Source organism: Perissodus microlepis, chromosome 10, assembly GCF_051167445.1.
Source record: "Perissodus microlepis isolate ML-2025 ecotype Zambia chromosome 10, ASM5116744v1, whole genome shotgun sequence".
Lineage (NCBI taxonomy): Eukaryota > Metazoa > Chordata > Actinopteri > Cichliformes > Cichlidae > Perissodus > Perissodus microlepis.
Window position 1 is genome coordinate 17,175,679 of NC_140470.1, and position 23,714 is coordinate 17,199,392.

At 40.3% G+C, this 23,714-nt stretch overlaps 3 protein-coding genes across 9 annotated transcripts in view; all 3 read right to left on the bottom strand.

The window, feature by feature from the left end:
- The window catches only part of dclk1a (doublecortin-like kinase 1a), a 44,823-nt gene extending 41,518 nt beyond the window's left edge, over positions 1-3,305 (bottom strand). Inside the window, exons 1-3 of one of the 2 annotated variants that reach the window (XR_014801558.1) lie at positions 2,994-3,305; positions 2,025-2,420; positions 665-1,014 (exon numbers count right to left, since the gene is read on the bottom strand). Coding sequence is in view for 1 of the 2 variants with exons in the window: in XM_084942527.1 (XP_084798653.1) it covers positions 665-1,014; positions 2,025-2,385 (711 nt within the window). In the remaining variant the exon portion in view is untranslated. The remainder of the gene's footprint in view (positions 1-664; positions 1,015-2,024; positions 2,421-2,993) is intronic. The other variant, XM_084942527.1, reaches the window with a different exon arrangement.
- Positions 3,306-6,671: 3,366 nt separating this feature from the next.
- ccdc169 (coiled-coil domain containing 169) lies at positions 6,672-14,730 on the bottom strand. Of its 3 annotated transcripts, none has more exons than XM_084942535.1 (8): positions 13,817-14,730; positions 13,636-13,718; positions 12,758-12,868; positions 12,312-12,352; positions 11,123-11,221; positions 10,647-10,700; positions 9,358-9,434; positions 6,672-8,974 (listed from the first exon to the last, which is right to left on the bottom strand). In XM_084942535.1, exons 1-8 carry the CDS (start codon positions 13,891-13,893, stop codon positions 8,776-8,778), a joined length of 741 nt encoding a protein of 246 aa, XP_084798661.1. In that variant the 5' UTR covers positions 13,894-14,730; the 3' UTR covers positions 6,672-8,775. The 3 variants fall into 3 exon arrangements, with proteins under 3 accessions (XP_084798661.1, XP_084798662.1, XP_084798663.1); XM_084942536.1 differs by having other exon boundaries at positions 13,636-13,731; positions 13,817-13,906; XM_084942537.1 differs by lacking the exon at positions 11,123-11,221.
- A 336-nt stretch (positions 14,731-15,066) lies between these two features.
- sparta (spartin a) lies at positions 15,067-21,958 on the bottom strand. Of its 4 annotated transcripts, none has more exons than XM_084942534.1 (8): positions 21,762-21,958; positions 20,721-21,552; positions 18,879-19,073; positions 18,018-18,174; positions 17,555-17,749; positions 17,291-17,452; positions 16,441-16,531; positions 15,067-15,433 (listed from the first exon to the last, which is right to left on the bottom strand). In XM_084942534.1, exons 2-8 carry the CDS (start codon positions 21,519-21,521, stop codon positions 15,190-15,192), a joined length of 1,845 nt encoding a protein of 614 aa, XP_084798660.1. In that variant the 5' UTR covers positions 21,522-21,552; positions 21,762-21,958; the 3' UTR covers positions 15,067-15,189. The 4 variants fall into 4 exon arrangements, with proteins under 4 accessions (XP_084798660.1, XP_084798656.1, XP_084798658.1 ...); XM_084942530.1 differs by lacking the exon at positions 15,067-15,433 and adding an exon at positions 15,589-16,230 and having other exon boundaries at positions 21,762-21,952; XM_084942532.1 differs by lacking the exon at positions 15,067-15,433 and adding an exon at positions 15,589-16,230 and having other exon boundaries at positions 21,906-21,923.
- Between the last annotated feature and the right edge of the window lie 1,756 nt (positions 21,959-23,714).

Consider the following 23,714-nt stretch of genomic DNA (forward strand, 5'->3'; position numbering starts at 1 on the left):
GAATATGTGTGATCCGCGTACACACACTACGTCTGCGTACACAACTGGTTTAAACCCTGTTCTTTTTATAGTGTCTGCCTCCCACCCACTGAGAGAGGAAGCGGGTTAAGTGGGTGGACTATCAAGGGGGGTATGACTCTTCTGGCACACATCGCTGCAGCGTGGGTGAGAACTCAGACTCCATTCATAGATTTCTTTTTTTTTTTACCTTCATTTGACCTCTTTCAGTCTCTGTGCCGCTCTTTCCCTACACAGCTCCGGCTGTGAACGGGGACAAAAATGTTTGTCATTCATAAAAGGCTCAGGATCGTGTTCATTAAATATTTACACCCTTTTTTTGATTCCTTTACCAGACCATGGATCTTCAGTTCCCTTCTCCAATCCAGTCTAAAACAGCCATATAATATCTCCCTCTTTTTCTGAGTGTGTCTCTCAGTGGAGACACTCATCATGTGTGACACATCTCCCACTGGCTCCATTGTGAGATTTAGTTCGAATTTAATACAGGCTAACAGCCAATGTCATCCACAATAAAACCATTTCAAAGCCACGTCTAATGTTCTTTGATACCATGCAAACACTAACAGGCTGCTTATCTTCTGCAAGCGCAATTCTATTTACTCCATACAACTACAAATCAGTGAACCGTGTAAGGAATTCTCACCCGTTTGCCATCCACCGTGTAGATCTTCTTCACCACTCCAGAGTCGAGCTTTATGGCATCTGTGATGTCGGTAAGGACCTGTTCATAGGAATGGGCTGTTTTCTTGTTCAGAAGAATCCTCACTGCTTTCCGGGGCTTCACTCCGCTCCGCACCACCGTCACGAGCTTCGGACGGATGAAGTCCTTGCTTTCGCGACCCTCTGAGGCGGTGGCCTTGGTGCTGCCCAGAGACGGAAGCCCGCGGGACGATGCTGCCGCAGCCTTGACGTTCACTGACCAGTTGGGGTTCACGTTCTTTGTGTAATCCAACTTTTTGTAGGCTTCAGTCGAACTGCAAACATAGCTTTCACCTGTTGGGATGGGGGGGTTGGAAAAAAGAGAGGGTATCAAAGATGGATTATTTAGAAAACAGCCGGACAAAAGAGATAATCTTTAGGCTTCTTTTGGCAAAAGAAATAGATTATAAAGAGTAAAAACTATATATTTGGGTGAGAATCTAAAGGTAAACTCTACTGAAGGGGTGAACACCATTCTTTAAAAAATATACACTCTTATTTGTTCTGCTATATTCAGATCTGTGCATATAAAGGATATGATTAACATTGGTTTCAGATCCCTCAAACCATTCAGTGACCCCTGGTGCCCTTTAAATCCTGGAGGAGGCCACTCCCGTCACAATAGAGATGTTTCATCACTGGACGAATGCGATTACTCAGATCAGCTTTGTATTGATCTGAAGCGACCTTTCCCTCTCAGGCGATAATTATGCCAGAGTCAGTGGACCCTATCAATGTTGAGGTCAAAGGTTTTTTTTTTCTTTACTGTTTGCACATAATCAACAGTCCATATCATCTAAACCTGCTGCCAACAGCTTAGAGCTCTTCCTCTTTCACCCCTCCTGACCTAATGATATTGGCTTGTAACTTTTAGAGAGTAAAACAGACCAAGATAACCTGAGCTGACACACCGGATATCTGGACCGCCATCTGGCCATCAAATGAGTTGCATAATCTTAAAGCAGTCATCTACAGTGTGCTCACTGGGTTAGGCTTTTTTATGTGAAGAAATGCCCCCTAAAAGTATCATGTACAGGCTGTTTCAAATTATCTATCATTGGGGCTTCTTACTTTACATTTACAGTCTTGTTAGTGACCTTACTCTATGCAGCAGGAGGGGGAGCAGGGGAAGATCACATAACACCTCAGCTCACAGGTCAGGAAGTGTTTACTCTTTTAGAGAGTAGAAGAGAGGCATCCTATTATGTTAGATAACCACAAACATGTTGATAAGGTCATAGATGAGAGGAAGTGTGTCTCAGTGCTTTGAATTGTCGCAGATATACATATGTATATATACTGACCTTCTACTAGCTGTTCAATATTGGTGATTTTCTTTGACCCATCCAGGGTGTATATGGTCCGGACGCCCTGAGGCAGGTTGACATTGTCGGATAGGGAACGGGTCAGGTCCGCCAGCAGGGCGTCAAAGGTCCGGAACCTGTCAGCAGAAATGGCGTACACAATCCCATTGAAGTACCGGTCTCCATTGCGGTAGAAGCGGACTTTCTTGGCTCTCTTCTCCGCACTCAGTGTCTTCAGGGTCCGGGTCCGGTACAGACTGCAGTGGGCGCTGTGTGTGGGACTCGGCACACCGTTCATCTTCGCACTAGAGCGGCTGTGCCTCTGACCTTTGTCCCGCTCGTCAAAATGCTCCATCTCCATTTCGCTACCGAGGCTCACAAGTATGGCAGTACTGTCTGGGAAACAACAAAGAGGAGGGGAGGTGAGGGAGAAGATAAAGTTTGAACTACCGAATAACAAACGAAAAGGAGGTGCCGAAAATGAATATCCGACCCAGGAGAGGTTCGGAAGGCTGATATAACAGCCAGCCGGTATCAGTCGCTGGCGCACTGTCTCAAAATACCCCACTAATGACAGATTAAGTGCTCTTAAGCCGAGCAGTGGACAGTGCGCTTCTTGACGACCCACGCTGTGTGTGACAGTGCGCCCGAGCTACTGTGACGCGCAGATGGCTGGAGAGCCTCAGTCACGAATCGATAATAACCTATTAATTTGGCCCTATAAATATTCAGAAGAGCCGCAGCTGGACCAACATCCCTCCTGGGCCGGAGTTAAAACACAACATCGCGGTCCCGTTATAGATGCCCATCATTCAAATATGCCAGGTTATATTCTGCAGTCCCAGAAAGGCTCGTTAAAAATATATAAAAGTGTGTTTCAAGACTTTGCAGCAAACCACAAATAAAACAGTTAATCACGCTGGTATGAGATGATAATAATAATTTTAAAAAGCAACTGCTCAGGCTTACCTACGCGAGCAATTAACGCTTCTGTGACGGTCACCTCCAGTCTGACTGACGCTTTAATTCCCAGCAGATGTGAGAAAGGAGTTCAGTGCGCTCGTCCCTGACACTGGACGCCGGTGATATGTGATGCTGTCCTGGCTGCAGTGTGTGAGCCCCCCTGTGCGTCTCTTTGTTGTCCGGTTGATGTGCCCCACCACCAAACACCAGTGAATACGTGCGTGTGTGTGCTTGTGTGCGCGTTGTGAGAAAGCAAGCAGCAGAGGCTGGACTGGAAATGGACTTGGTAGCAGCTGCTTCCCCTCCCATTCTCTTTTCTGTTTTTTTTTTTACACCCACCCTTTCTCTCTCCTCCTCCACGTCACTCTGTCGTGATTTTCATTCGGCGCCCCCACCCCTCATTAGGATGCAACCACACGCTTCCCACCCGTGCTGGGGAGGATGTTGGTCCTGCACCCCACCCAGCCCCTCAAAAGCACGTGTTAACTGAGGTGGGTGGATGGGGGTGTCAACCCTGCTTTATGGCATTTTAAATCATCACTGTGGTGCTCAGTAAAGAGAGAAAACAGATATTTTTCTGTGATTATTTTCCAGTTTAATTCCTTCCTCATATTTCACATAAATCATTATTTATAACTTAACTGATCGTAAATGCAGCATTGTGTTTAACCCACATTTGCACGTGGGTTGTTATGTAATACTTTAACTCTATACACAAACCCACGTGCTGGATTTCTTCTACAATGATGTACTGTTGTTGCTGTATGAAGACCTTTTTTTTCTTGGGAATTAAATGTATGGATGAGCTCAAAAGAGGTTCAGTTACACTGAATTCCTTATCAACGCAGAGAACTGAGAGATGTAAATGATGCTTCTGTCTCGTTTCTTCCTACGAGCTTTGAAATTTGAGGTTAAGACAGGAACCAGTCTCACAGTGCAGGAAGAGATAAAGACCGCTGACCTACATCATAGACTCCAGAGACTACAAAAATCCCACTCCACCACTCACTAATGAACCACACACATGCATGTGCGTATTATCTAACATTTATATGTGCCAGTGATGATGATAAAAAAAAGAACAAGAAGGTGCCGTCAATTTCTCACATCTTATGTTTTGATGATGTCACTTTCATCAGTAATAATACAGAGTCTGTCTCTGTGTCTTTGTGTGTGATAATGATCAAATCTGGCTTTAGTGTAGTGAGAAGTAATGGTGTTGGGGATCTTTTCTTGGTACACTTTGGGTCTCTTAGAACAAGCAATGTTGAAACACCACAGCCTACCATGCTAACCATGACCATCCCTTTATGACCACAGTGCTCCCATATTCTCATGGCTGCTTCCATCAGAAGATGGGTCCTTCCAGCAGAATAACATACCGTGTCCCAAAGCTCAGATCAACACAAACTGGTGTCTTGAACATGACAATGAGTTCAGTGCACTCAAATGTCCTCCACAGTCACCAGATTTCAGTCCACTAAAGTTCCTTTGGGATGTAGTTTAAGGAGGTTATGATGGATGTGCAACCAATAAATCTGCAGCAACTGTGTGACACTATCCTGTCAATATGGTACAAACTCTCAGAGGAACGTGTCCAGCACCTTGCTGAATTTGCGCCACAACAAAATAAGCATTGCTGAGAGCAATGTGTGTAAATGTGGGTCCAACCCAGTACTTGTACCTGATAAAGTGGCCTGTGAGTGCCCATGAATTCTTTACTGTGTGAGAGTGAAAGACAAATAAATACGTTTAAAATAAAATAATTTAAAAAAAACACACCCACAATTTTTTTTCTATTTTGGGGACTTGGTGTGCGTCACAAACAGAGAGGAGATGACACTCTCAGACATAATGTGATTTTCAAAAGAGAGTCAGATATGTCAGATTTATAAATTTCCACATTTTTTTCAAATAACAGATGAGAGCGCAGAGAAATGGATTTTGGTGTTGTGGTAGACTTAAAACAAACATATATGATGTTAGAACTGACAAAATGTGAGGTACACTGTGAAAGCAGCTCTGTATGTCTTAGGATCATACAGTATCTTGCAGTTAGCAAGCAGCATTTCACAGTAATCAAGCATTTCAAACATATATTGCTTCCATCTACATTTGTGTCACCATTGCCACTGACTAATTACAGACCGGGTGGAACAAAATCAGAATGAAATAGGCTTGGAAATACTGCATCCATACTAATTAGGTAAGTTCTTCATTTCTTCAATTCTTCATTGAGGCCAACTCTTGAAGCGTAACACAGCATGACTCGTAGCAGATATAAAGAGAAGTGTGTGTGGTTAAGACTTTTAAGCCTCCATGTGGGCATGTATGATTTTATTTGTAAATTATGTATGTAAGTGGACAGTTTTACAATCATAAAAACATATTTTTATGCCAAGCTCCTTTTCTCAGCAATGTGCATAACGGCCACGTTTTCATTCAAATGTTAGAAAAACACAAAAAGGCATGATGTAGAACACTGCAAATACGCCTCTGTGAGGTTATGATAAAGAAAGCTGAAGCTCAATTGGATGGATTTATGGACTGATAACTGATATTGAATTCTCATCTGGAGTAATTAAAACCTGCTTTCAATTTACAACCTGTGATTAATGTATTTTGATGCAATGCTTTCACACTACACAGAAGGGTGTGTGAACACGTGTACTACCACAAAAGTGTGCGAGCCAAATGAATTAGCATAGTAATGCAGCAGTATTGTGAATCATTGTGTTTTGAGAGTCGCTGTTGTGATTTGTCATTCTCTTTCACCTGTCAGGAGAAGACATTTGGGTAGTTCCTCTGTGGCTGTGTGATTCATCGGCAAGATGCATTGAGTTGTAATAAATAAAAAAAGCTTATACGTGAAATTGAGATGGCAGAAGACTAGAGACTAGTTAGAAGGAGAGAGTGGTACACTGCAAATGTGCTCAGTGTTTCATGAGGCGATGTGAACTGGCTATGTCTGAATGAAGTCATGACTCTAAGATAAACAAGCTGTTGTGGATCACACTTAGAAGCGTACACCAAGTCAGCCATATCAAAAAGTAAATACCAGCTCAATAAACAAATTCCTCCCGTGGAAATTGAAGCATTAGGACTCGAGCTGATCAGGCGATACTTTTCAGAGGATTTACAGGGACAGGACAAAAAAATTAAATTATACAATTTATGCCTATGGCACCATGTTGTCCGCTTTGTGATTTTGTTTTAATTCAGTGTAATTCAGCAAGGCTGAGAAGAACTGAAACCATCCTACACGTTTCACAAATACAACTGAAGCAGTACTCCTGGTGTTTGTTTTTTTTTCCTATTCACTACTTCATCTCATATCGATAGAGTTTTCTGACACCCACATTTGAAAAGGTGGTCAGTAGGTGGGACATGGGTGACTGTTTGCTCTGTGGAGAAACTACAAACAGCGAGAGCGGTGATGTGGTGCTGCATACGTAATGTGAATCGTAGGAGGTGTTAAAAAAAACTGCAGTGACACAAGAAATGTTCAACTTGGCAGGCTTGTAGCACACTAGACTCAAAGCCTTCAGCTTGTTTCCTGTCCTGAAATAAAGGCCTTAGCCACAAAAGTTTAAAAACCCATATTTGAAACATTTCTCTTTTTAAATAATTCATCTCCTTGTTCAAAGAAACACGTAAGAAAACACTAAGCCCACACTTTGTTGTGAATGTAGCCTTTTATAGCTTGACATCAGGTTTATACTGTGGTTACTTTATCAAATGAAAAAAAAAATACAAAAATAAAAACACAATAACAACTGCAGCAAATGGACAGAAAAAACGAAATACATTCACATTCATGTTATTAAGTATGCCAGCTGAACTGCTTGTTAACACAAATATTTAATCAGCCAATCACACGACAGCAATTCAAAGCATTTAGGCATGTGGACATGATCAAATTGATCTGCCAAAGTTCAAATTGAGCATCAGAATGGGGAATAAAGGTGGTTTCAGTGACTTTGAATGTGGCCTGGTTGTTTGTGCCAGAGAGTATTTCAGAAACTGCCGATCTACTGGGATCTTCCCACACAACCATCTTGAGAGTTTACAGAGAATGGTCAGAAAAAGAGAAAATATCCAATGAGTAGCAGTTCTCCGGTTGAAAATGTCTTGTTAATGTCAAAGGTCCGAGGAGAATGGACTTCTTCAAATTGAAGGCAACAGTAACTCAAATAACCAGAAGAGCATCTCTGAACACGCAACACGTTGAACCTTGAAGCAGACGAGCTACTGAAGTAGAATACCGCACCTCAGTATGGCATTACTTGCTATTTTTGGCCAGGATGTGTCCTTCAATACGCATATTAAACAAATATGTAGGACTGCTTCCTTGCATTTGCACAACATCTCTAAAATTAGAAACATCCTGTGTCAGAGTAATGCTGGAAAAACAAATTCTAGGCCAGACTACTGTAATTCATTATTATCAGGATGTTCTAAAAACTCCCTAAAAAGCCTTTGGCTGGTCTAAAATGCTGCATCAAGAGTCCTGACAAGAGAAAGACAGTATTTCTCCCATTTTAGGTCCTCTTAATTGGCTCCGTGTTAAATCCCGAATCAAATCTAAAGGTCCATCTCATATCAAAGACCTCATAGTACCATATAGAGCACTCAGACTGCTATCTTACTTGCGGTTCTGATTTTGTTTTGGTGACAGACACCCTCTCTGCTTTTAAGATCAGGCTTAAAACTTTTTGAGGTGACCCTGAATCCTCCGACTGCAGCACTGCAATAGGCTTAGGTTGCTGGGGGATTTCCATGATTCACTGAGCAATTCTCATTCATTCACCTGTTCTTGCTCATTATGTGTTTATCCACCACTTTACTTTTAATCATTAGTCATTATTAATCTCTGGCTCTTCTCCACACTGTGTCTTTTGTCCTGTCTCCCTCCCCTCACCCCCAACCAGCTGCTGCAGGTGGTTGCCCCTCCCTCAAAATTGGTTCTGGTGGGGGTTCCTTCTGATTGTTTGGGTTTTCTCTGTATTACTGTGGGCTCTCAACCTTACAATATAAAGTGCCTTGTGATGACTGAGCACTATATAAATAAAATTTAACTGAATTGAAAAAGGACTCCCAAAAATTGGATGACAGAAGATAGGAAAAATGTTGTCTGTCAAGACAAGTCTTGCCACTGAAACATTTAGCTGGCAGCGTCAGAATTTGGTATAAACAATTTGAAAGCATGGATCCATCATACCTTTTATCAGCAGTTCAGGCTGCTGGAGGTGGTGTAATGGTGTGGGAGATATTTTCTTGGCACACGTTGGGTCAATTAGTATCAGCGCTGTATTGCTTAAACACCACAGCCTGCCTGAGTGTTGTTGCTAATAATCTGTTCATGACCACTGTGTACCCATCTTCTGATGGCTGCTTGCAGCAGGACACTGCATCATGTCACAAAGCTCAAATCACCTCAAATTTTACTCAAATCTCTTCAACAATCACCAGATCTCAATCCAGTACAGCAACTTTGAGTTGTGGTGAAATGGGATATTTAGATCATGGATGTGCAGCCAACAAATGTACAGCCACTGCATGATGCAAAAAGGACCAAAATCTGTGAGGAATTATTCTAGCATGTTGTTGAATCAATACCATAAAGAATTATGGCAGCTCTTAAAGAAAAAGGAGGTCCAGCTGAGTACTGGACAGTACAAAGTGTACCTAATTAAGTGGCTGGTTAGTGTAGAAACTGCAGTATTTCAACATAATCAGTTGCAATGTGAACTAAAGCATAACCAAAAGCAACATGACTAAGTTTGGGTTACGGATCGTGCTTCGGGTTGTGCTTAAGCGTGGGTAACCAGCTTTTCCTTTGTAATTTCTTCTCTTCTTTTCTCTCTGCTATTCTTCCACCATCACCTCCTCCTCTTTCTTTCACAAAGACCTCGCCACCATCTTCTTCTCCTCCCTCTTTTCCTTTCTTAGAATCAGCCTCTGCCTTCCTGCCAGTCTGCTTCCCTCTAAGCAACAGGAGACGAAAGGGAGAAAAGGACAATTTATATCTACCAAAATTGCTTTGATTAAAATAACAATGTCAGTGGCTTTATATAACAGTCATTATGTCAATAATAGCCTTAGAAAATGTCAGAATTTATTTATTTATTTACAGCATGAATTGTTTGTCAAGCATGAATACACAGTTAAGGAGTCGTGGGAAAACTGATTTCAGTGACACATGTATTGCTTCCTCCCAAATTAATAAGTGAAATCAGAATTAAGCCAAACACCATAAAAATAAAAACCTTTGAGTGAAGCTCATTCTGTATTCATTCTATAAAGCATGTTATTGTGCTGCAGTTTATGTTATTTTGTCCATAATCTGTGGGCCTTGTGCTTCACAGACCTCATTTGTTTACTCTCTGGTGCCCTCTGTGGCTGTGCAAAGTACTGTCTTCTTTGAGCTTCATGGGTAGATGACAGCTGTAGGAGAAGATGACCGATTAGTAATTCAAGTCCACTCTAGACCAGGAGTGTCAAACAAAAGGTCCGTGGGCAGGAATTGGCCCAGTAAAGACTCAAATCTGGCTCACAGGAAGGCTTTGAAAAATGTGAAGAAGTGCATAGATTTTGAACTTTTAACTTTATTTTCATCAGTTTTACAGCTGGGCAGGCAATGAGCTACCAGAACCTTTTTCTGTAATTTTACACATTATTATGAAGAAAAACGTAAATGCACCATTACACTGACATTTTTGTACATTAAAGACATCTCAGTGATTAAATCTTCAGTTAAATGTACACAGCAAAATCTCCAGTGTTAAATTAACACTAGAGAGTGTCTATATGGGTCCACACCTCTGAGTGTTAAATACAACACTGTTGAGTGTTAAATTAACACTTTTGACAGTGTTATATGTTTAAAGTAACCTAGTCAGTTTTGAAGATTAACAATGGCTAACACTGAGCAGTGCTGATTTTCTAACACTGGAAAATAACTCAAAATGTTAGAAATAGTCCAGTGTTAGAAAATCAGCACTGCTCAGTGTTAGCCATTGCTAATCTTCAAAACTGACTAGGTTACTTTAAACATATAACACTGTCAAAAGTGTTAATTTAACACTCAACAGTGTTGTATTTAACACTCAGAGGTGTGGACCCATATAGACACTCTCTAGTGTTAATTTAACACTGGAGATTTTGCTGTGTACTTTTCTGGACTGGCCCACTTAAGATCAGAGTGTGCTATATGTGGCCCATGATGTAAAATGAGTTTGACATCCCTGCTGTAGACACATGATGTAAAGCTGCAGTAACTGTGACCTATGGTCTCTGTCATACCATGATCGGATATGGGTCGCATAGGGTCAAAAAAATCGGATTTGATGCGCTTTCGCCTGCAGTGTGAACGTAGCCTAAAACACAGTGAACTCAGTTTCACTTCAGCTTGCGCTCTGCAGAAACCTGTTTTGTTGCAACATACAGAGGAAAGTCCTTGACTCCCTTTTTTGCCTGAGCAGACTGACCTGTTATATAACAGGAGAATAAATGAGAGCTGCATGAAAAAAGCAGAAACACAGCATGCAGAGTATGTCATTAGAAGTATAACACTTACTGTAACACTTACCAGAGCATGTGTTTAGCAGTCAAGGATTAGTCGTTAACGGGTATTTGCTTAAGATCGTGACTGCTTACCTTAGCAATTTCTGACAGGTATGCCCGCCTCTCATCATTGGTTTTATGAAAAGTCTGAAATTTGGAAAAAACAGCGAGATATGCCGTCACAAATTTGTATTCATGAGCCACGCTTGTTCTATCAGGCAATAATCTATCTGCTCGTGGGTACAATGCGTGTATGTTTGTGTGTGCACTTTTCAAGTCTTCAATGTTAATTAGCAACAGGGATTACTGACTGCACATGCCGTTTGCTAAACCAGCATTCAGCGAATATCTCTCTCTTTGTTGAGCAGAACAATAAACAAAACTAAATCTTTCTCAATCCACTGCTAATGGTGGCTACTCACAAGTAAACTATTTATTACCTGGAAAAAACTAAAGCTGCTTGTCTAAGAAATTAAAAAAAAAAAAAACATAAGTAGAACAGCAGACGTTGTGGCCTCAAACAATCCCTCTCACTGTTCTATGTCAAAAGGGACAGCTAGGAGTCACACCTTTCCTTCTTGTTCAATTTGAAGATGACAATCCATTAGCTGACTCTGGAGGTCAGATTTCTCCCCGGTCAGGAGCTTCAGACGTTGTCTCAGTGTTTCCTGTGCCAAAGCGTTCCCGTTAATTACAAACAAATCACGACAAAGAGGCCACAGAGTACGAGGGTGTCACGCTGCTGAATTACCAATCAATTTGTTCTTGAATTGCACTGTGCTGCCTCGTGGGATCAAACAATAACAGCATCGTTAATGCAGAAAACACGAGTACAAAAATGGACTGAGCTCATACATATTTTAATAACCATATAAACACATTAGCCCTCTGAAATGGTAAGATTTATAGCCCAGAAAAGACCAGTAAGACCTTTGCAATTTTCTAGGTTTGGAACAGTCTGCTTCTTTTCATTGTGCACCTGAGAGCAGAGTGTTTTAGGTTGCAATACTTGAAATCTATGAGTACCACTCTCTGAATATCAGTCTGATGTCTTTGGATCAGCCAAGTGTTCTTTTCTGCTTGGTTAGATCACATTTCTTTCTTCCTAATCATTAATTGTGTTAGAGTTGTATGCCACTAAGAGGATGCATTTGAGGCACTGAGATCACTAATCAGAAATATTCTTAGCCTCATTCTTTAGAGCTTTAGACATGGTAGCATGCTCTTGTATTGCTTACTTTACCAGAACACTTTCATTTACCTCCATATTAACAGTATCATGATAACATTCCTCTCACATGCTCACTCTCTCATACTGTCATGCTCAGTTTGTCTAAAGACTTCCAGTATGCAATATTGTTTCCTTGGTTACACTAATAAGCATCTGTTAGCACTGCTCTAAGAAATACACACATATTTAGACTGTATTGTGCAACCTTTGGTGTGCCTTAAAGTATTGTAATTAGTGTGTATTACTCTCCCATGGTTTGTAATCCTGTGATTACAGCGCTGTGATTAAACTCTGGCTTATTCATCCTGCATCAGCGGGAGAATAGAGAGCAGCTGGCCAAACAGTCCTGCCTGTGCTGTCCACTCTCTTTAACCGATTCTGTATCTCTGGCTCTATCTTGTGGCGCGTGCTTCTGTCTTACACTTGCAGCTCCCTCTCGCTTTGTCAAACTGTCCTTGGAAAAAAATATCAAATTTAACAAAACTGATAAAGACAAACCCCCAGGGAAAATGAACATTTGCGCTCACCACTGGCATGTCCTCATACGACCGAATAGAAGCCAGTCGGTCTGCAAAAAAAACAAGAGCATTTGAGTATTATGTGTGCATGCATAATACTGAAAAAAAGAAACTTCTTGAGATGGGTGGAAGTATTCCATCTTGTCTTATTTATTGCACTAAATGGAAAAAGAGAGTTTATTTGAAAAATCATGCATTTTAATCATTTAAAAGATGCAAAAAAATATTTTCCTCCCAAGTTGCCTATTTTACACGAGCATCATCATCACAAATGCTTCATGTATTGGAAATGTTGAGCTCATGAGTTTTTGCAGATGACACTATTCTTGATCTGGAGAAAGATAACCACACTATACACAGAGGTATAGTGTGGTTACTTAGAAACACTTGTGAAAAAATTGCAACATAATGAACGTGCTTTCACAGTAAAGTTTTTTGAAAGCCTGAGAACTTACCCACAGGGTTTCCTCTTATGTCTTCCAGTCTCTCACGGATGAGTGAGATCTGCCGTTCCAGCTGCCCATTTAGCTCTACCTGTGTCTCATACCTTGTCCTCCACTCATTTCCTGATACATCAGCAGAAACATAGAAAACCATCATAATATAGTCCTTTTGAGGACTGAAGACATTACCGACAACAAAAAGAGAACCATGTCTGACCTTTTTTTTTTTTCTGGAGGTCCTAATGTAATGACATGTGGTAAACAGTACTCAAGCTAACATACATTTAAACACATACACTCACTAGACAGTTTATTACACCTGTTCAAGCACTCTTTAGCATGGATATTTAGTCAACCAATTGAACTCAATACATCAAGGCATGCAGACATGCTCAAACTTGCTGAAATTCAAACTGAACATGAAAGATGTTTTAAATGACTCTGAATGTTGGTTGTTGGTGCCAGACATGCTGGTCTGTATTTCAGAAACGGATGCTTTGCTGGGAATTGCCTACACGGCCATCTTTACACCTTACAGAGAATGGTGTGCAAAAGGTAAGATGCTGAACTGAACACACATCAGCAGCTGAGGCATAGCAGCAGGAGACCACACTGGGTGCCACTCCTGTCACCAGTGACTCTGGTGTCTAAATCCAGTAGAGGACCTTTGGGATGTAATGGAACGAGAGGTTCACGTCATGTAGCCCAAAAATCTGCAGCAACTGTGTGATCATATAATGTCAACGTGGAGCAAAATCTCCGAGGACGATGTTTCCAGCACCTTGTTGAATCTGTGCCATGAAGGCAAAGGGGAGCCGACGAGCTGTACCTAATAAACTGTCCTGTGACTGAAGAGTGTGTATTCTACCAATCACTTTAATTTTTCTTACCTTCCCCATCAACACTGTGCAGTCTTTCTTGTAGTTCACTCATGGTACTCCGCAGATCAGACACTGACTCTTCAAGCATTTCTCTACGACCAAGAACTAAATTATACTATTCTTGCAGTGTGTAAGTTAACATTTATTTAAACAAACAAAAAAGGTCTTTCTGTTGTTATTTCAGACTTACTTCATCCCCCTCTCCTTTTCCAGTTCTACCTGCAGCCGTGCCAAACCGTATTTACAGTCCTCGCTAGCTTTAGCCATGTTTCTGAAAAAAATCTAAGTTTTGTTTGGGTTTCTACGGAAACCGCCGTTTCCGGTGTTGTGCCAAAAAGTGATCGCGTGCCAAAAACTGATTTCCAGTGTTTTTTGTGTGTTTTTTATGTGGAATATCTTTACGTATCTTGGTAGAGAGACCTCCGTGAACAGGGTTTACAAAGGGGTTATATATCAAATTTTAAAATTAGATGGGTTTTTTTAAGTATCTTTATAACTCCCTCTATTGTACTTACATTATAACCAATCCGGTCCTTTTTGTCCACTTAAAGTATGTTTACAGAACTATTGTTATATTTGTTGCAATATCTGCTATCCTCTTGGCCAGATTACTCTTAAAAACACATTTTTAATATCAACCAGATTTTTATAACTGGAAAACTTAAGGATATATAGAAGTCACTGCCAAAAACTGACCGCGGCTTCTACCTTGTTACACGAATGTTGTTTGTGGCTCAAGATGACTTGATATCCTCCACGAGGGATACATGTGACATATGTTTCACATATTATAGACCAGGGGTGTCAAACTCAAATACACAGTGGGCCAAAATTCAAAACTGGAACAAAGTCGCGGGCTAACCTTAATATTTATTGAAAAAAAATCTTCCTCCAGATTTAAGAATGAATCTCTTCTTATGGACTCAAACAAGTTTTGCTGAAAAACTGAATATGGAACAAGCAAAGCTTAATACTAAACAATATATATATTAGCTGTATAATACCAGCAGGCCAGCTCTGATAATAATTTGGTATGGCTTCACGGGCCAAATGTAATTAGGCTGCGGGCCAAATTTGGCCCGCGGGCCAGAGTTTGACACCTATGCTATAGACCAACAAGTTATTCATAGTTTAAATACGAGCAGTTTTTGGCAGACGACATTTTTTTTTTTTTGGCACAGCTTATCAGGAAATGTCGACAAGGGCGCAGGAGTTTTTGGCATGTTGCATTTCTGTTTTCCTGACAGACATTTTATAAATTCATCTCATGCTTAAATGCGCCTAAAAATCATAAAAACTTTTAATCACATTAGTAAAAGAATACATACATTCAAGGCTGAAGACTATCTGTACATATAACATGAATATCTTAATATCTGTATATAAATGAAACACAGACTTAAACAACTTAAAATTAGAAGCAAAACTCCATTCAGTGTTAAATTAATTCTAGTATGTTCACATGGACATGACAAAATATAGCAAAGAACTGAAAGGTCTATTTTTCATAAGATCCCTATCAAAGATAAAACATGCAGGAAGGCATTAAGATGCACTGGAAATCTATTTTTTCTTCTCTTCTTCCTTGTTCTTCTGTACATCTTTTGCCTCAGCCTCATCCTCTTGTACTTCCTTCTGCAACTTTTTCTCTTCATTTGATTTTGCGGCCAATTCCTTGGCCGTGCACTTGCCGGCCTTCTTGAAAAAGGCTTTGATGCCTACATTATCGATGTTGTTTGCAGTCACGCCAATGTTGATCACCGACTGGAGACCAGTGTCTGTGGCTTCGCCTGCATTGTTGCCGTACCTTCACCACAATTAATGTGGTGAGGTTACAGAAATGGTGGTAGAGTTGTGTGATGGAAGAAAATTTAATGAGCATGTGAATTGAAATCTGGGGAAAGTTTGTTTACTACAGTCATTCACATAAAAAGACAAAAGAATTAGGAAAACACAGTCATATCATTATTTATAGCTGTTTATTAACAACAAACTATGGAAAATATCTACAGATAAATAGTATGAAGAGCATAAGCATCACCACCCAGCTGACATGTAACAGTAACATGGACAGACCCAGAAAGACACCTGATATTTATATTGTGTCTACACAGAAGCCACAGCTCAAACAGAACATTAGCCCAGTAGCACCAACTCCAGGGATGTATTTGTCTACACAGGAGGTGTTCAGGCATATCACTGAGTGTAGGTCACCTATGTTTTCAAAGCCATTAATGTTCTTTGCATAACATACAGAGGGAATTAGACACGAAGCATAAAAGCAGTGTTGCATTTATGGGGCTAGAGCAAAGGAAAAACCCAATCTGTTACGTATCCTGTTTAGGCAAGGTTTTAAATTACAAAGAGTAAAAACAGAAACCAAAACACATACTTTCTGTGTCTGACATGTATGACTAAGAAATGCCATTTTGATTAAGTTAGTTCCGCATTATGTTGTGTTGTATTTATCTTGTTGACAGTTTACTGCTGTGTGCATTAAAGGGTTGAGCAGGTACACGTGTTAGTTTACAAGCCTTTTCCTTTAGTCCGCTGTGCAGTCATATGTTTCTGGACAAGTTTAAAAGATTCTCTAAGCCCCTAAATCTGAAAAGAAATAGGTGTGAAAAGCAGGTCAGAGCACCACCATACCAAGAAGAAAGAGGCAAAGTAGGTAAGAATCAGACTGGTTTCTGATCCAGCTTGGTACTGATGTTTAAAATGACCAAACAGGTTCAGAAACAAGATGGAAACAAAAGATAACATTAATCCACTCATGATACTAAAGCATGAATTAATTAAAATATATGAACTTACTTGTAAGTGACAGTTGAGACCGTCTCTGCTGCCACACTTTTCCCAACAAGTTTTGCTCCAGTCTCCAGACTGGACCAAATGGTAGCCAAACCTAGTTCAAAATATCACCGATTTTAGAAACCTTATACTTTAGAACTTTAATGTGATAGAGTTAGTGCTAGTGATGACATGAGAATTATATCAGTTTATGCACAATTTTTTAACTGATTAACATTTAGCGTCTTGAAAAAACATCTGCCTTCTCCTTGAGTTTTTGCATATTTGTCACACAGGTGTTGTTTCAGATCATCAATCAAATTTTAATATTGGACAAAGATAAGTAAATGCCCTCTAAACCTAATAACTGGTTGTGTTAGCTTTAAGTTCAGACTTTCACTATGGCACTTCAAGACATTTATTTGGGGGGTTTTTAATCATTCAGACGTGGACTTGCTGGTGAGTTTCAGGTCACTGTCCTGCTGCATAACTCAAACACAGTTCTGCTTCAGGATGTGAACTGATGGCCTGATATTCTCCTTCAAGATTTTCTAATACAGAGCATAATTGATTTCCATCAAGTTCTCCAGGTCCTGAAGCATCAAACCAGTCTCCAGACCATCACACTACCACCACCATGTTTGACTAATAGTATGATCTTCTTTTTACTAATGCTATGTTAGCTTTATGGCAGAAGAGGGGATTCAAACCTTCCAAAAAATTGTCTTATCAATTCACAGAATATTTTTCCAAAAGTCTTGAGACTCATCAGCGTGGTTTTTTTTGGTAAATGTGAAACAAGTCTACTCATTTCAGTACTTTTTTTTTACTGCACTGTAACCTTGTTGTGAACATCCTGAAGTCTTGTACATACCATGCACAGTGCTGACCGCTACAAACTTGGCTCCATCCATTTTGGAAGCTTGGCCGTCTTCTTTCTTCTTCAAAGCTTCTGGAACCAGTTTTGCACCATGTTTCTTCACATGAGGTGCCATCTTTTCTGCCAGTTTTTCTGCTACTGTGCCTACACCATTCACTAAAGATACAGAAAGGTAATCATTATTATTTTGGAAGTAGAGTTCAGAGATTCCATGACTTAAAAACACGATGTCTTGGATTATTTCAAAGTAGTGCTCACCCAAGAACTGGCTGACTCGAACAGCACCCCCAGTGGCCTTTCTAGCCATCTCCAGACGTTTGGTGGTACTGGGGCTGACCTCTGAAGGAGTCTCTTCAGGTGTGAGTTGGTCTCGAATCTTGGCTGCTCCTTTGTGAATGGCCCTACCAGTAGCTTCTGCTCCTTTTATCAGTGAATCACTCAACCGAAGCGCTCCTATGGAGATATATTGGAGATAGTGAATGTACAACAGCAAAGAAACTGTCATTTAAAAAATTTCTAATAAAACTATATGAAAGCTATTTCAACAACATTTTCTTTGAAGCACTGAAGGGCATTACAAAGATAAACAACACCCACTAGTGGGCATTTTTTTTATACAGAGGGATGTCTAATGTATAAGCATTCAATACAACACTTTGAAGGGATATATACAAGTTGTTTTTTTTTCCCCCTTCATTAGGACCCTTGCTTATAAACTCACCTGTCAAGATTCCTTGACCCATCTTCTCACTCCATCCAGGAAGTGGTAGTTTTTCCTGCTCTCCTCCTGATGTAGTCGGTTCTACTTGCTCTTTTGTGGGATTAAGGGGGACTTTCGTACTCAAGTTGATTACCTCTGACTCTGTGCCCTCTGGACCCTGTTAAGTCAAGGGACAAAAACAGTGGGTGGGTTGCTTTAAAAAAAAAAAAAGTACGCCCAAACAGAGTTGGCATGGACTATTTTTTTACCTACAACATGACATAACCACTTCATTCCTCCTGTGTCAAAGAAGTGTCAAAGAAAAATGTGTTTCTAGTATATCTAGTGTAACAACTTAAACCAGCCACAACATGAGTTTTCAGTTTCCACAAAAAGGTTCAATTAATGCTTTTACTAAGACAACTCACTAAGACAGTGAGTTTGTTTTGCATCGTTTCCAGGTATTAAATCAGGGCTTGTTTAAATGCATGGACACAATATAACAAATTGCTTTGAATGTAGAGTTTCACAAGGCTTTTAATTCAGTTTGACAGTTTTGGGTAGTTTTACAGCTAACCTTTGTGATAGAGACAATAAGACAGGTAAAAATGGAGAGATAAAATCATTACACCCTCACATACCCAATGATCATTTTTGGGCACAAATAAATAGCAGGCCTCAAAAAGCTTCATCTTCCCTGTACTAGTTAGCAAATTGACAGTATATGTATGTATAATATTTCCAAGGCGCCATCAGGAGCTACTACCTACAAGGTCTTTCTGTTTTCAAACCAGGGGAAACATCCTATAAAAATTGCACCAAAGCTCTGCTCCAACACATACACACCCTTGCATTTGTTTCCTAAAGGAAGTAAAAGCTGACCTGGATCCTGAATTCAGCAAGCTGTGACAGGAGGTCCTGAAAAGTCTGCAGGTCTGCAGGAGGCAGTTCAGAAGACAACACTATACCCGCATAGCACCCTGGCATTTCTGCCAAGGAGTCAGGGAACATAAAGATCCCGGAGTTAGCCAGCAGCACTGGGGTGTCTTTTGTCAGTGGGTACATCCAATCGCATACCTGGAAAACACAATGACATTAAAATATGTAGGTGATGAATGTTAAGAGTCCTTGAAATTAGATCCACATCTGCTGTTTATAACAGAAACCTGAAATCTTTAATATGACACAGAGAGTGAGAAATGACAACATCTGCTGAGTGTTTGTTTCCATGAGGGGGAATATGTCCCATATGCAATTTATTTCATCAAATAACTTCACTGGAAGATATTATAAGATTTGGTTTGAAGGGTTTCCCGAGGATTTGTGCTTTCTTTTTCTCTTTTGAGCATAAAACTGTACTCTCATTTCCAAGTATTTACAATGTCCTCTAGTCTGTTTATAGACACGTTGTAGGATTTAAGGATCCAGGATTAATGTCACTTCTCAACTGAGGCAAAATACAGACACTTGCTGCATCGTACCACTGGTATGCTGGCTGATAACATGACCCCTGTGAGGGCACAGGACACTGAACAGCAATACAACAGAAGCGCAGAGTCATCTGTTAATGGGACCATTGTCTTGGCCCAAAACAAAGCAAGGACAGAATACAGGAGCAGCCTACCAGCCTGGTCGGGTGGGAAACAAGAGTCATGGGTTGCAGTGCAGTTTACAGCACAGCATAATACAGGCTTTGTAAAGGTGCCAGAATAGATTGGTATTTTATATAAACTCAATACAAAAGCCATCACACAGAAGGTTGCCAGAAAGCACAAAGTAAAAAGGATATGAATGGATATAAAGTAGATAAAGTCACACTGTCGCACAGGAAAGATTAAGCAACGAATATCTGTTCTATAGATGAACAAGCTATAATAAGTCTCAAATGAAACTGTTACAAACTAGCAACAGTAACATGCTATTCATTTAACAGTCTAATAAATAATAAGCATTTGTACTTCAGCAACCAATTTCATCTGCAACATTGCTGTTTTAGTGTAACAACAATGATGGGATTGCAAGCTGAGGGTGAAGCATTTGGGCAATCTATCAGTTGGTGGCATGATTAAAAATTAATATGTCACTATTTTAATATTTTTTTTAAAAAATGTTAAAGGCCTTTTTTCAGAAAATAAATACATCTAATCCCCCATTTGTTGCTAAAAAAAAAAAAAGGTGTAAGAAATCAGTTAACAACACTGCCTTTTTAGCACTCAGTTCCAACATTTTGTAGACACACATACTTATTGTTGAACTAAACATATCCATAAACTGCAGTCTACAAAAAACTTATGACTTAAGACTTTATAATACCATAATTTACTAATAAAAGTGGCACCTTTTAATTTTCTCATGCTACATTACTATAAAAAGTAAGTATAAATTACGTAAACCTTGCATATAGCATAAATTATAATATGAAACATGAGTCCCACACTGTCTTGTTCGACTTGTACATAAAAAAATACATTTAAAAGGTGTATTTATTATTGTAGGGAACTTCTCTTTTGTTTTAAGTGGTTAAGGAATGTGTCAAAAACACGTCATCATTTGTAAGAGGAACATTTCTTTGACTCAGAGTTATGAAAGGCTTCTCAAAGAGAAGAAACAATTCCCCTGGGGTCACACCTGCTTGCTCTTCAGGACACACGCCCAAAATAAAAATGCGTTTCTAAAATACACACTCTCACAGGTTAACATACACTTAACAACAAATATACTTACATGTAAAAACACTGCAGGTTTTTCAGCAGGGGAATCCTGCTGACTGTTCACCACAATGATGCGAAGGTAGCCTGGAGAGGAGAGTGAGCTGACTTGCCCGTTTGGTGCCACAAAAAACAGCTGCACCCCGGAAGGGATGCATAGCAGTTCAGTTCCATTTTCTCCTGCTACTGCTCCAGTCTGTCTTCCTGGACAAAAGCCACCTTCAACAGGAGCATAAGCCAGAATACGGTGCCCATCTGTGGGCTGTGGTGTGTATGCTGGAGGCTGCTCTGCTGGACTGGCCATGGCTATAGTTTTTGAAACCACTGCAGGGAGTGTGTCTGGAGCAGGAGGGGACGCAGGACTGACAGGGACTGTGTTGGGGGTTGGGACAATGTTGTGGGTGGTAGCAGGTATGGTGGGGTAGAGATGGTGGACAGAGCTTTGGGGAGGCTGGCCGTTAGGTGCCAGGTCTGGATAAAGATGGGGAGCAGAAAGATCCTTCAACAGCTGGTCTCTCTGGTTTGCTGCTATAATAAGCTGAGATGTTTCCAGGTCAGAAAGGTGGTTCTCAATCGTCTTTAAAGTATCCCTCATCTTCTGTTGAAGGTGCCGGGCTGTGTCCCAGTTCGCTCCCTGCTGCCGCTGCCCTCCAGTGGGAACCTCCAGTCCCTGAGTGAGGTGCAGCTGACCCTTCCTGTAATACTCGAGGGCCTCGGCTCTTTTCTCTGCCTCTTCAGCAGCCAGTCCACGACTCAAAGAATGAAACGCCAGCTCATACTGGTCCCTGATGAGCAGTAATTCAGCAGGTTCACCCATCGCCTACCACTGAGGAAAGGGCGCAAGAAAACTAGAGAGGAGATAATGAAAGCTTGTTAGCTCTCTTCTGTGTGTGTATAGTGTATAGTACCTGTTCTAGAAAGAAAATGTAGTCAGTGGCACTAATTCAGAGCTTACGTACTCTGACAGCAGTGTTTATGAGTTACGTGAGAAAAATCTCAGCAATGTAACTGTTATTGGCAGCTGTTGCCAGCAGAGAGGTTAAACGGCAGGTTTTACCTGAACAACAAGACCTGCGTGCGAGCTTTCTAAAGCTTTCCCACACATCACTGGGAGACTACTAGGAAACTGAACTTCAATTACTGCCAAAAAAAGAAAATGCTTCAAAGAGTCGTTATTTGAATCTTCAAGTGTTCTACTGACATTTAGGTTTGAAAATCCCCTCCTCATATCAGTTTTCTCTTAACTCTGCGGCGTCTTCTTGCGCTCCACCAGCCTCGCGCACAGTGTTGCCAACTCCTCAGTAGTGATGGGTCGTTCGCGAACGAAATGGCTCTTAGAGCCGTCTCTTTGACGTGAACGACGCGAGCCGGCTCCTTATCGCGAGCAGTCACGTGGGTTTTTTTTTTTTTCTTTCTCTCACCCTCTCTCTCGCACTTTTTTTCCGCTTCACTCTGCACTCTGCTTTACTGAATATTTCTTTTATGATTTTATATCATACACTTTTATGCTCATTTAAATTCTTGTTTGCTCTGTACCTGTTGCTTTCCTATGTATCAGTGACAGTTATCTTCTTGCATACTTAGTACTTGCTTTGGTCTTATTTCTATTATCCTCCTCCTATTCTCTATCTTACTTGTTAAGCACCTTGGCATACCCTTGGTTTTTAAGTGTGCTTTATAAATAAAGTTTATTATTATTATTATTATTTACGCTGGGCAGAGGGGGGAGGGGCGGTAGTTACACTCAGTAGCACAGGAACAGAACAGGAGGGAGAGAGAGAGAAAGAGAGCCAGGGACAACAACGTCACATTAGAAAGGTATAGTAATCATCCACAACTATTTTTGGTTGCAGATGATAAAGGATTCAGAAAGTTTATTCACGCAGGTCCATATGACAGAGAATATGCATGTTCTTTTTGTTTTCATATTATAATTTATATTTAATTGTGTTGTGGTTTGCAGTGTTTTGTGTTGTTTTCACTTTAAATTTGTAAAAGGAAAAAGCTGAAAATTTAAATAGTTAAAAGTTGAAATGTGAATAGTTGTTTTTTTGTATTATATGATTTATTTATTACATTTTATGTGGAGTGAATAAATAAAAGTATATTTACGGTGGCCCCTAGAGACAAAGCACATACAAACTTCAAATCACATACGAACTCTGAAGCATGTACAAACTCCAAAACACGTAAAAACACGTACAAACTCCAAAACATGTAAAAACTCCAAAACACGTAAAAACACGTACAAACTCCGAAGCACGTAAAAACTCAGAAGCACATAAAAACTCAAAACACGTACAAAAGACAACAGAAGTGCTCCAGGATGCTGGGCGCAGTGTTGCGCTTTTGTTATCTTGTGGCTACACAAGCCAGCAAGTACCAACGACCGGATTTGGTGTGTGGTAGTAACAGGTAAATGAACCTTTTTTTTTTTTAAATTATTTGAATATATATGAGTGCCTGTGTATAAATACACAAACAATACACACATGCTTTCAATTGTGTAATTTAAGTGATCTAGTAGCTCTGCTTTGGAAGTTCAGTTAAAGCTAGAAATGTGTTTTGGAGTTTGTATGTGTTTTGTCTCTAGGGGCCACCGCATATATTTATATATAAACATATATAAATAAAACCACTTTTTTTATGTTAGTAATTCCTTTTGTGCATAATTTTATATTATTGTTAATAATAAATTAATTAAAGCAACAAAACAACCTGAAGAGCCGGTTCGGAGCCGAAAGAGCCGGCTCTTTTTAGTGAGCCGAGCCGAAAGAGCCGGATCTCTAAAAAGAGCCGGAAATCCCATCACTAGCACAGAGTGAACCTCAGCCAAGACCAGCGCGCTGGAAAACACGTGACAGACAGGGAGATTTTATTCCTCAGACCATCAACCAGTCGAAGTACTAGTTGCATGCCACGTGGTCAGTGTTCACACAACCATTGATTTTATCTCACAACTTGTTTTCACCAAAGAATTTCAGTAAGTAAATATTCTTCAATCTCTTTT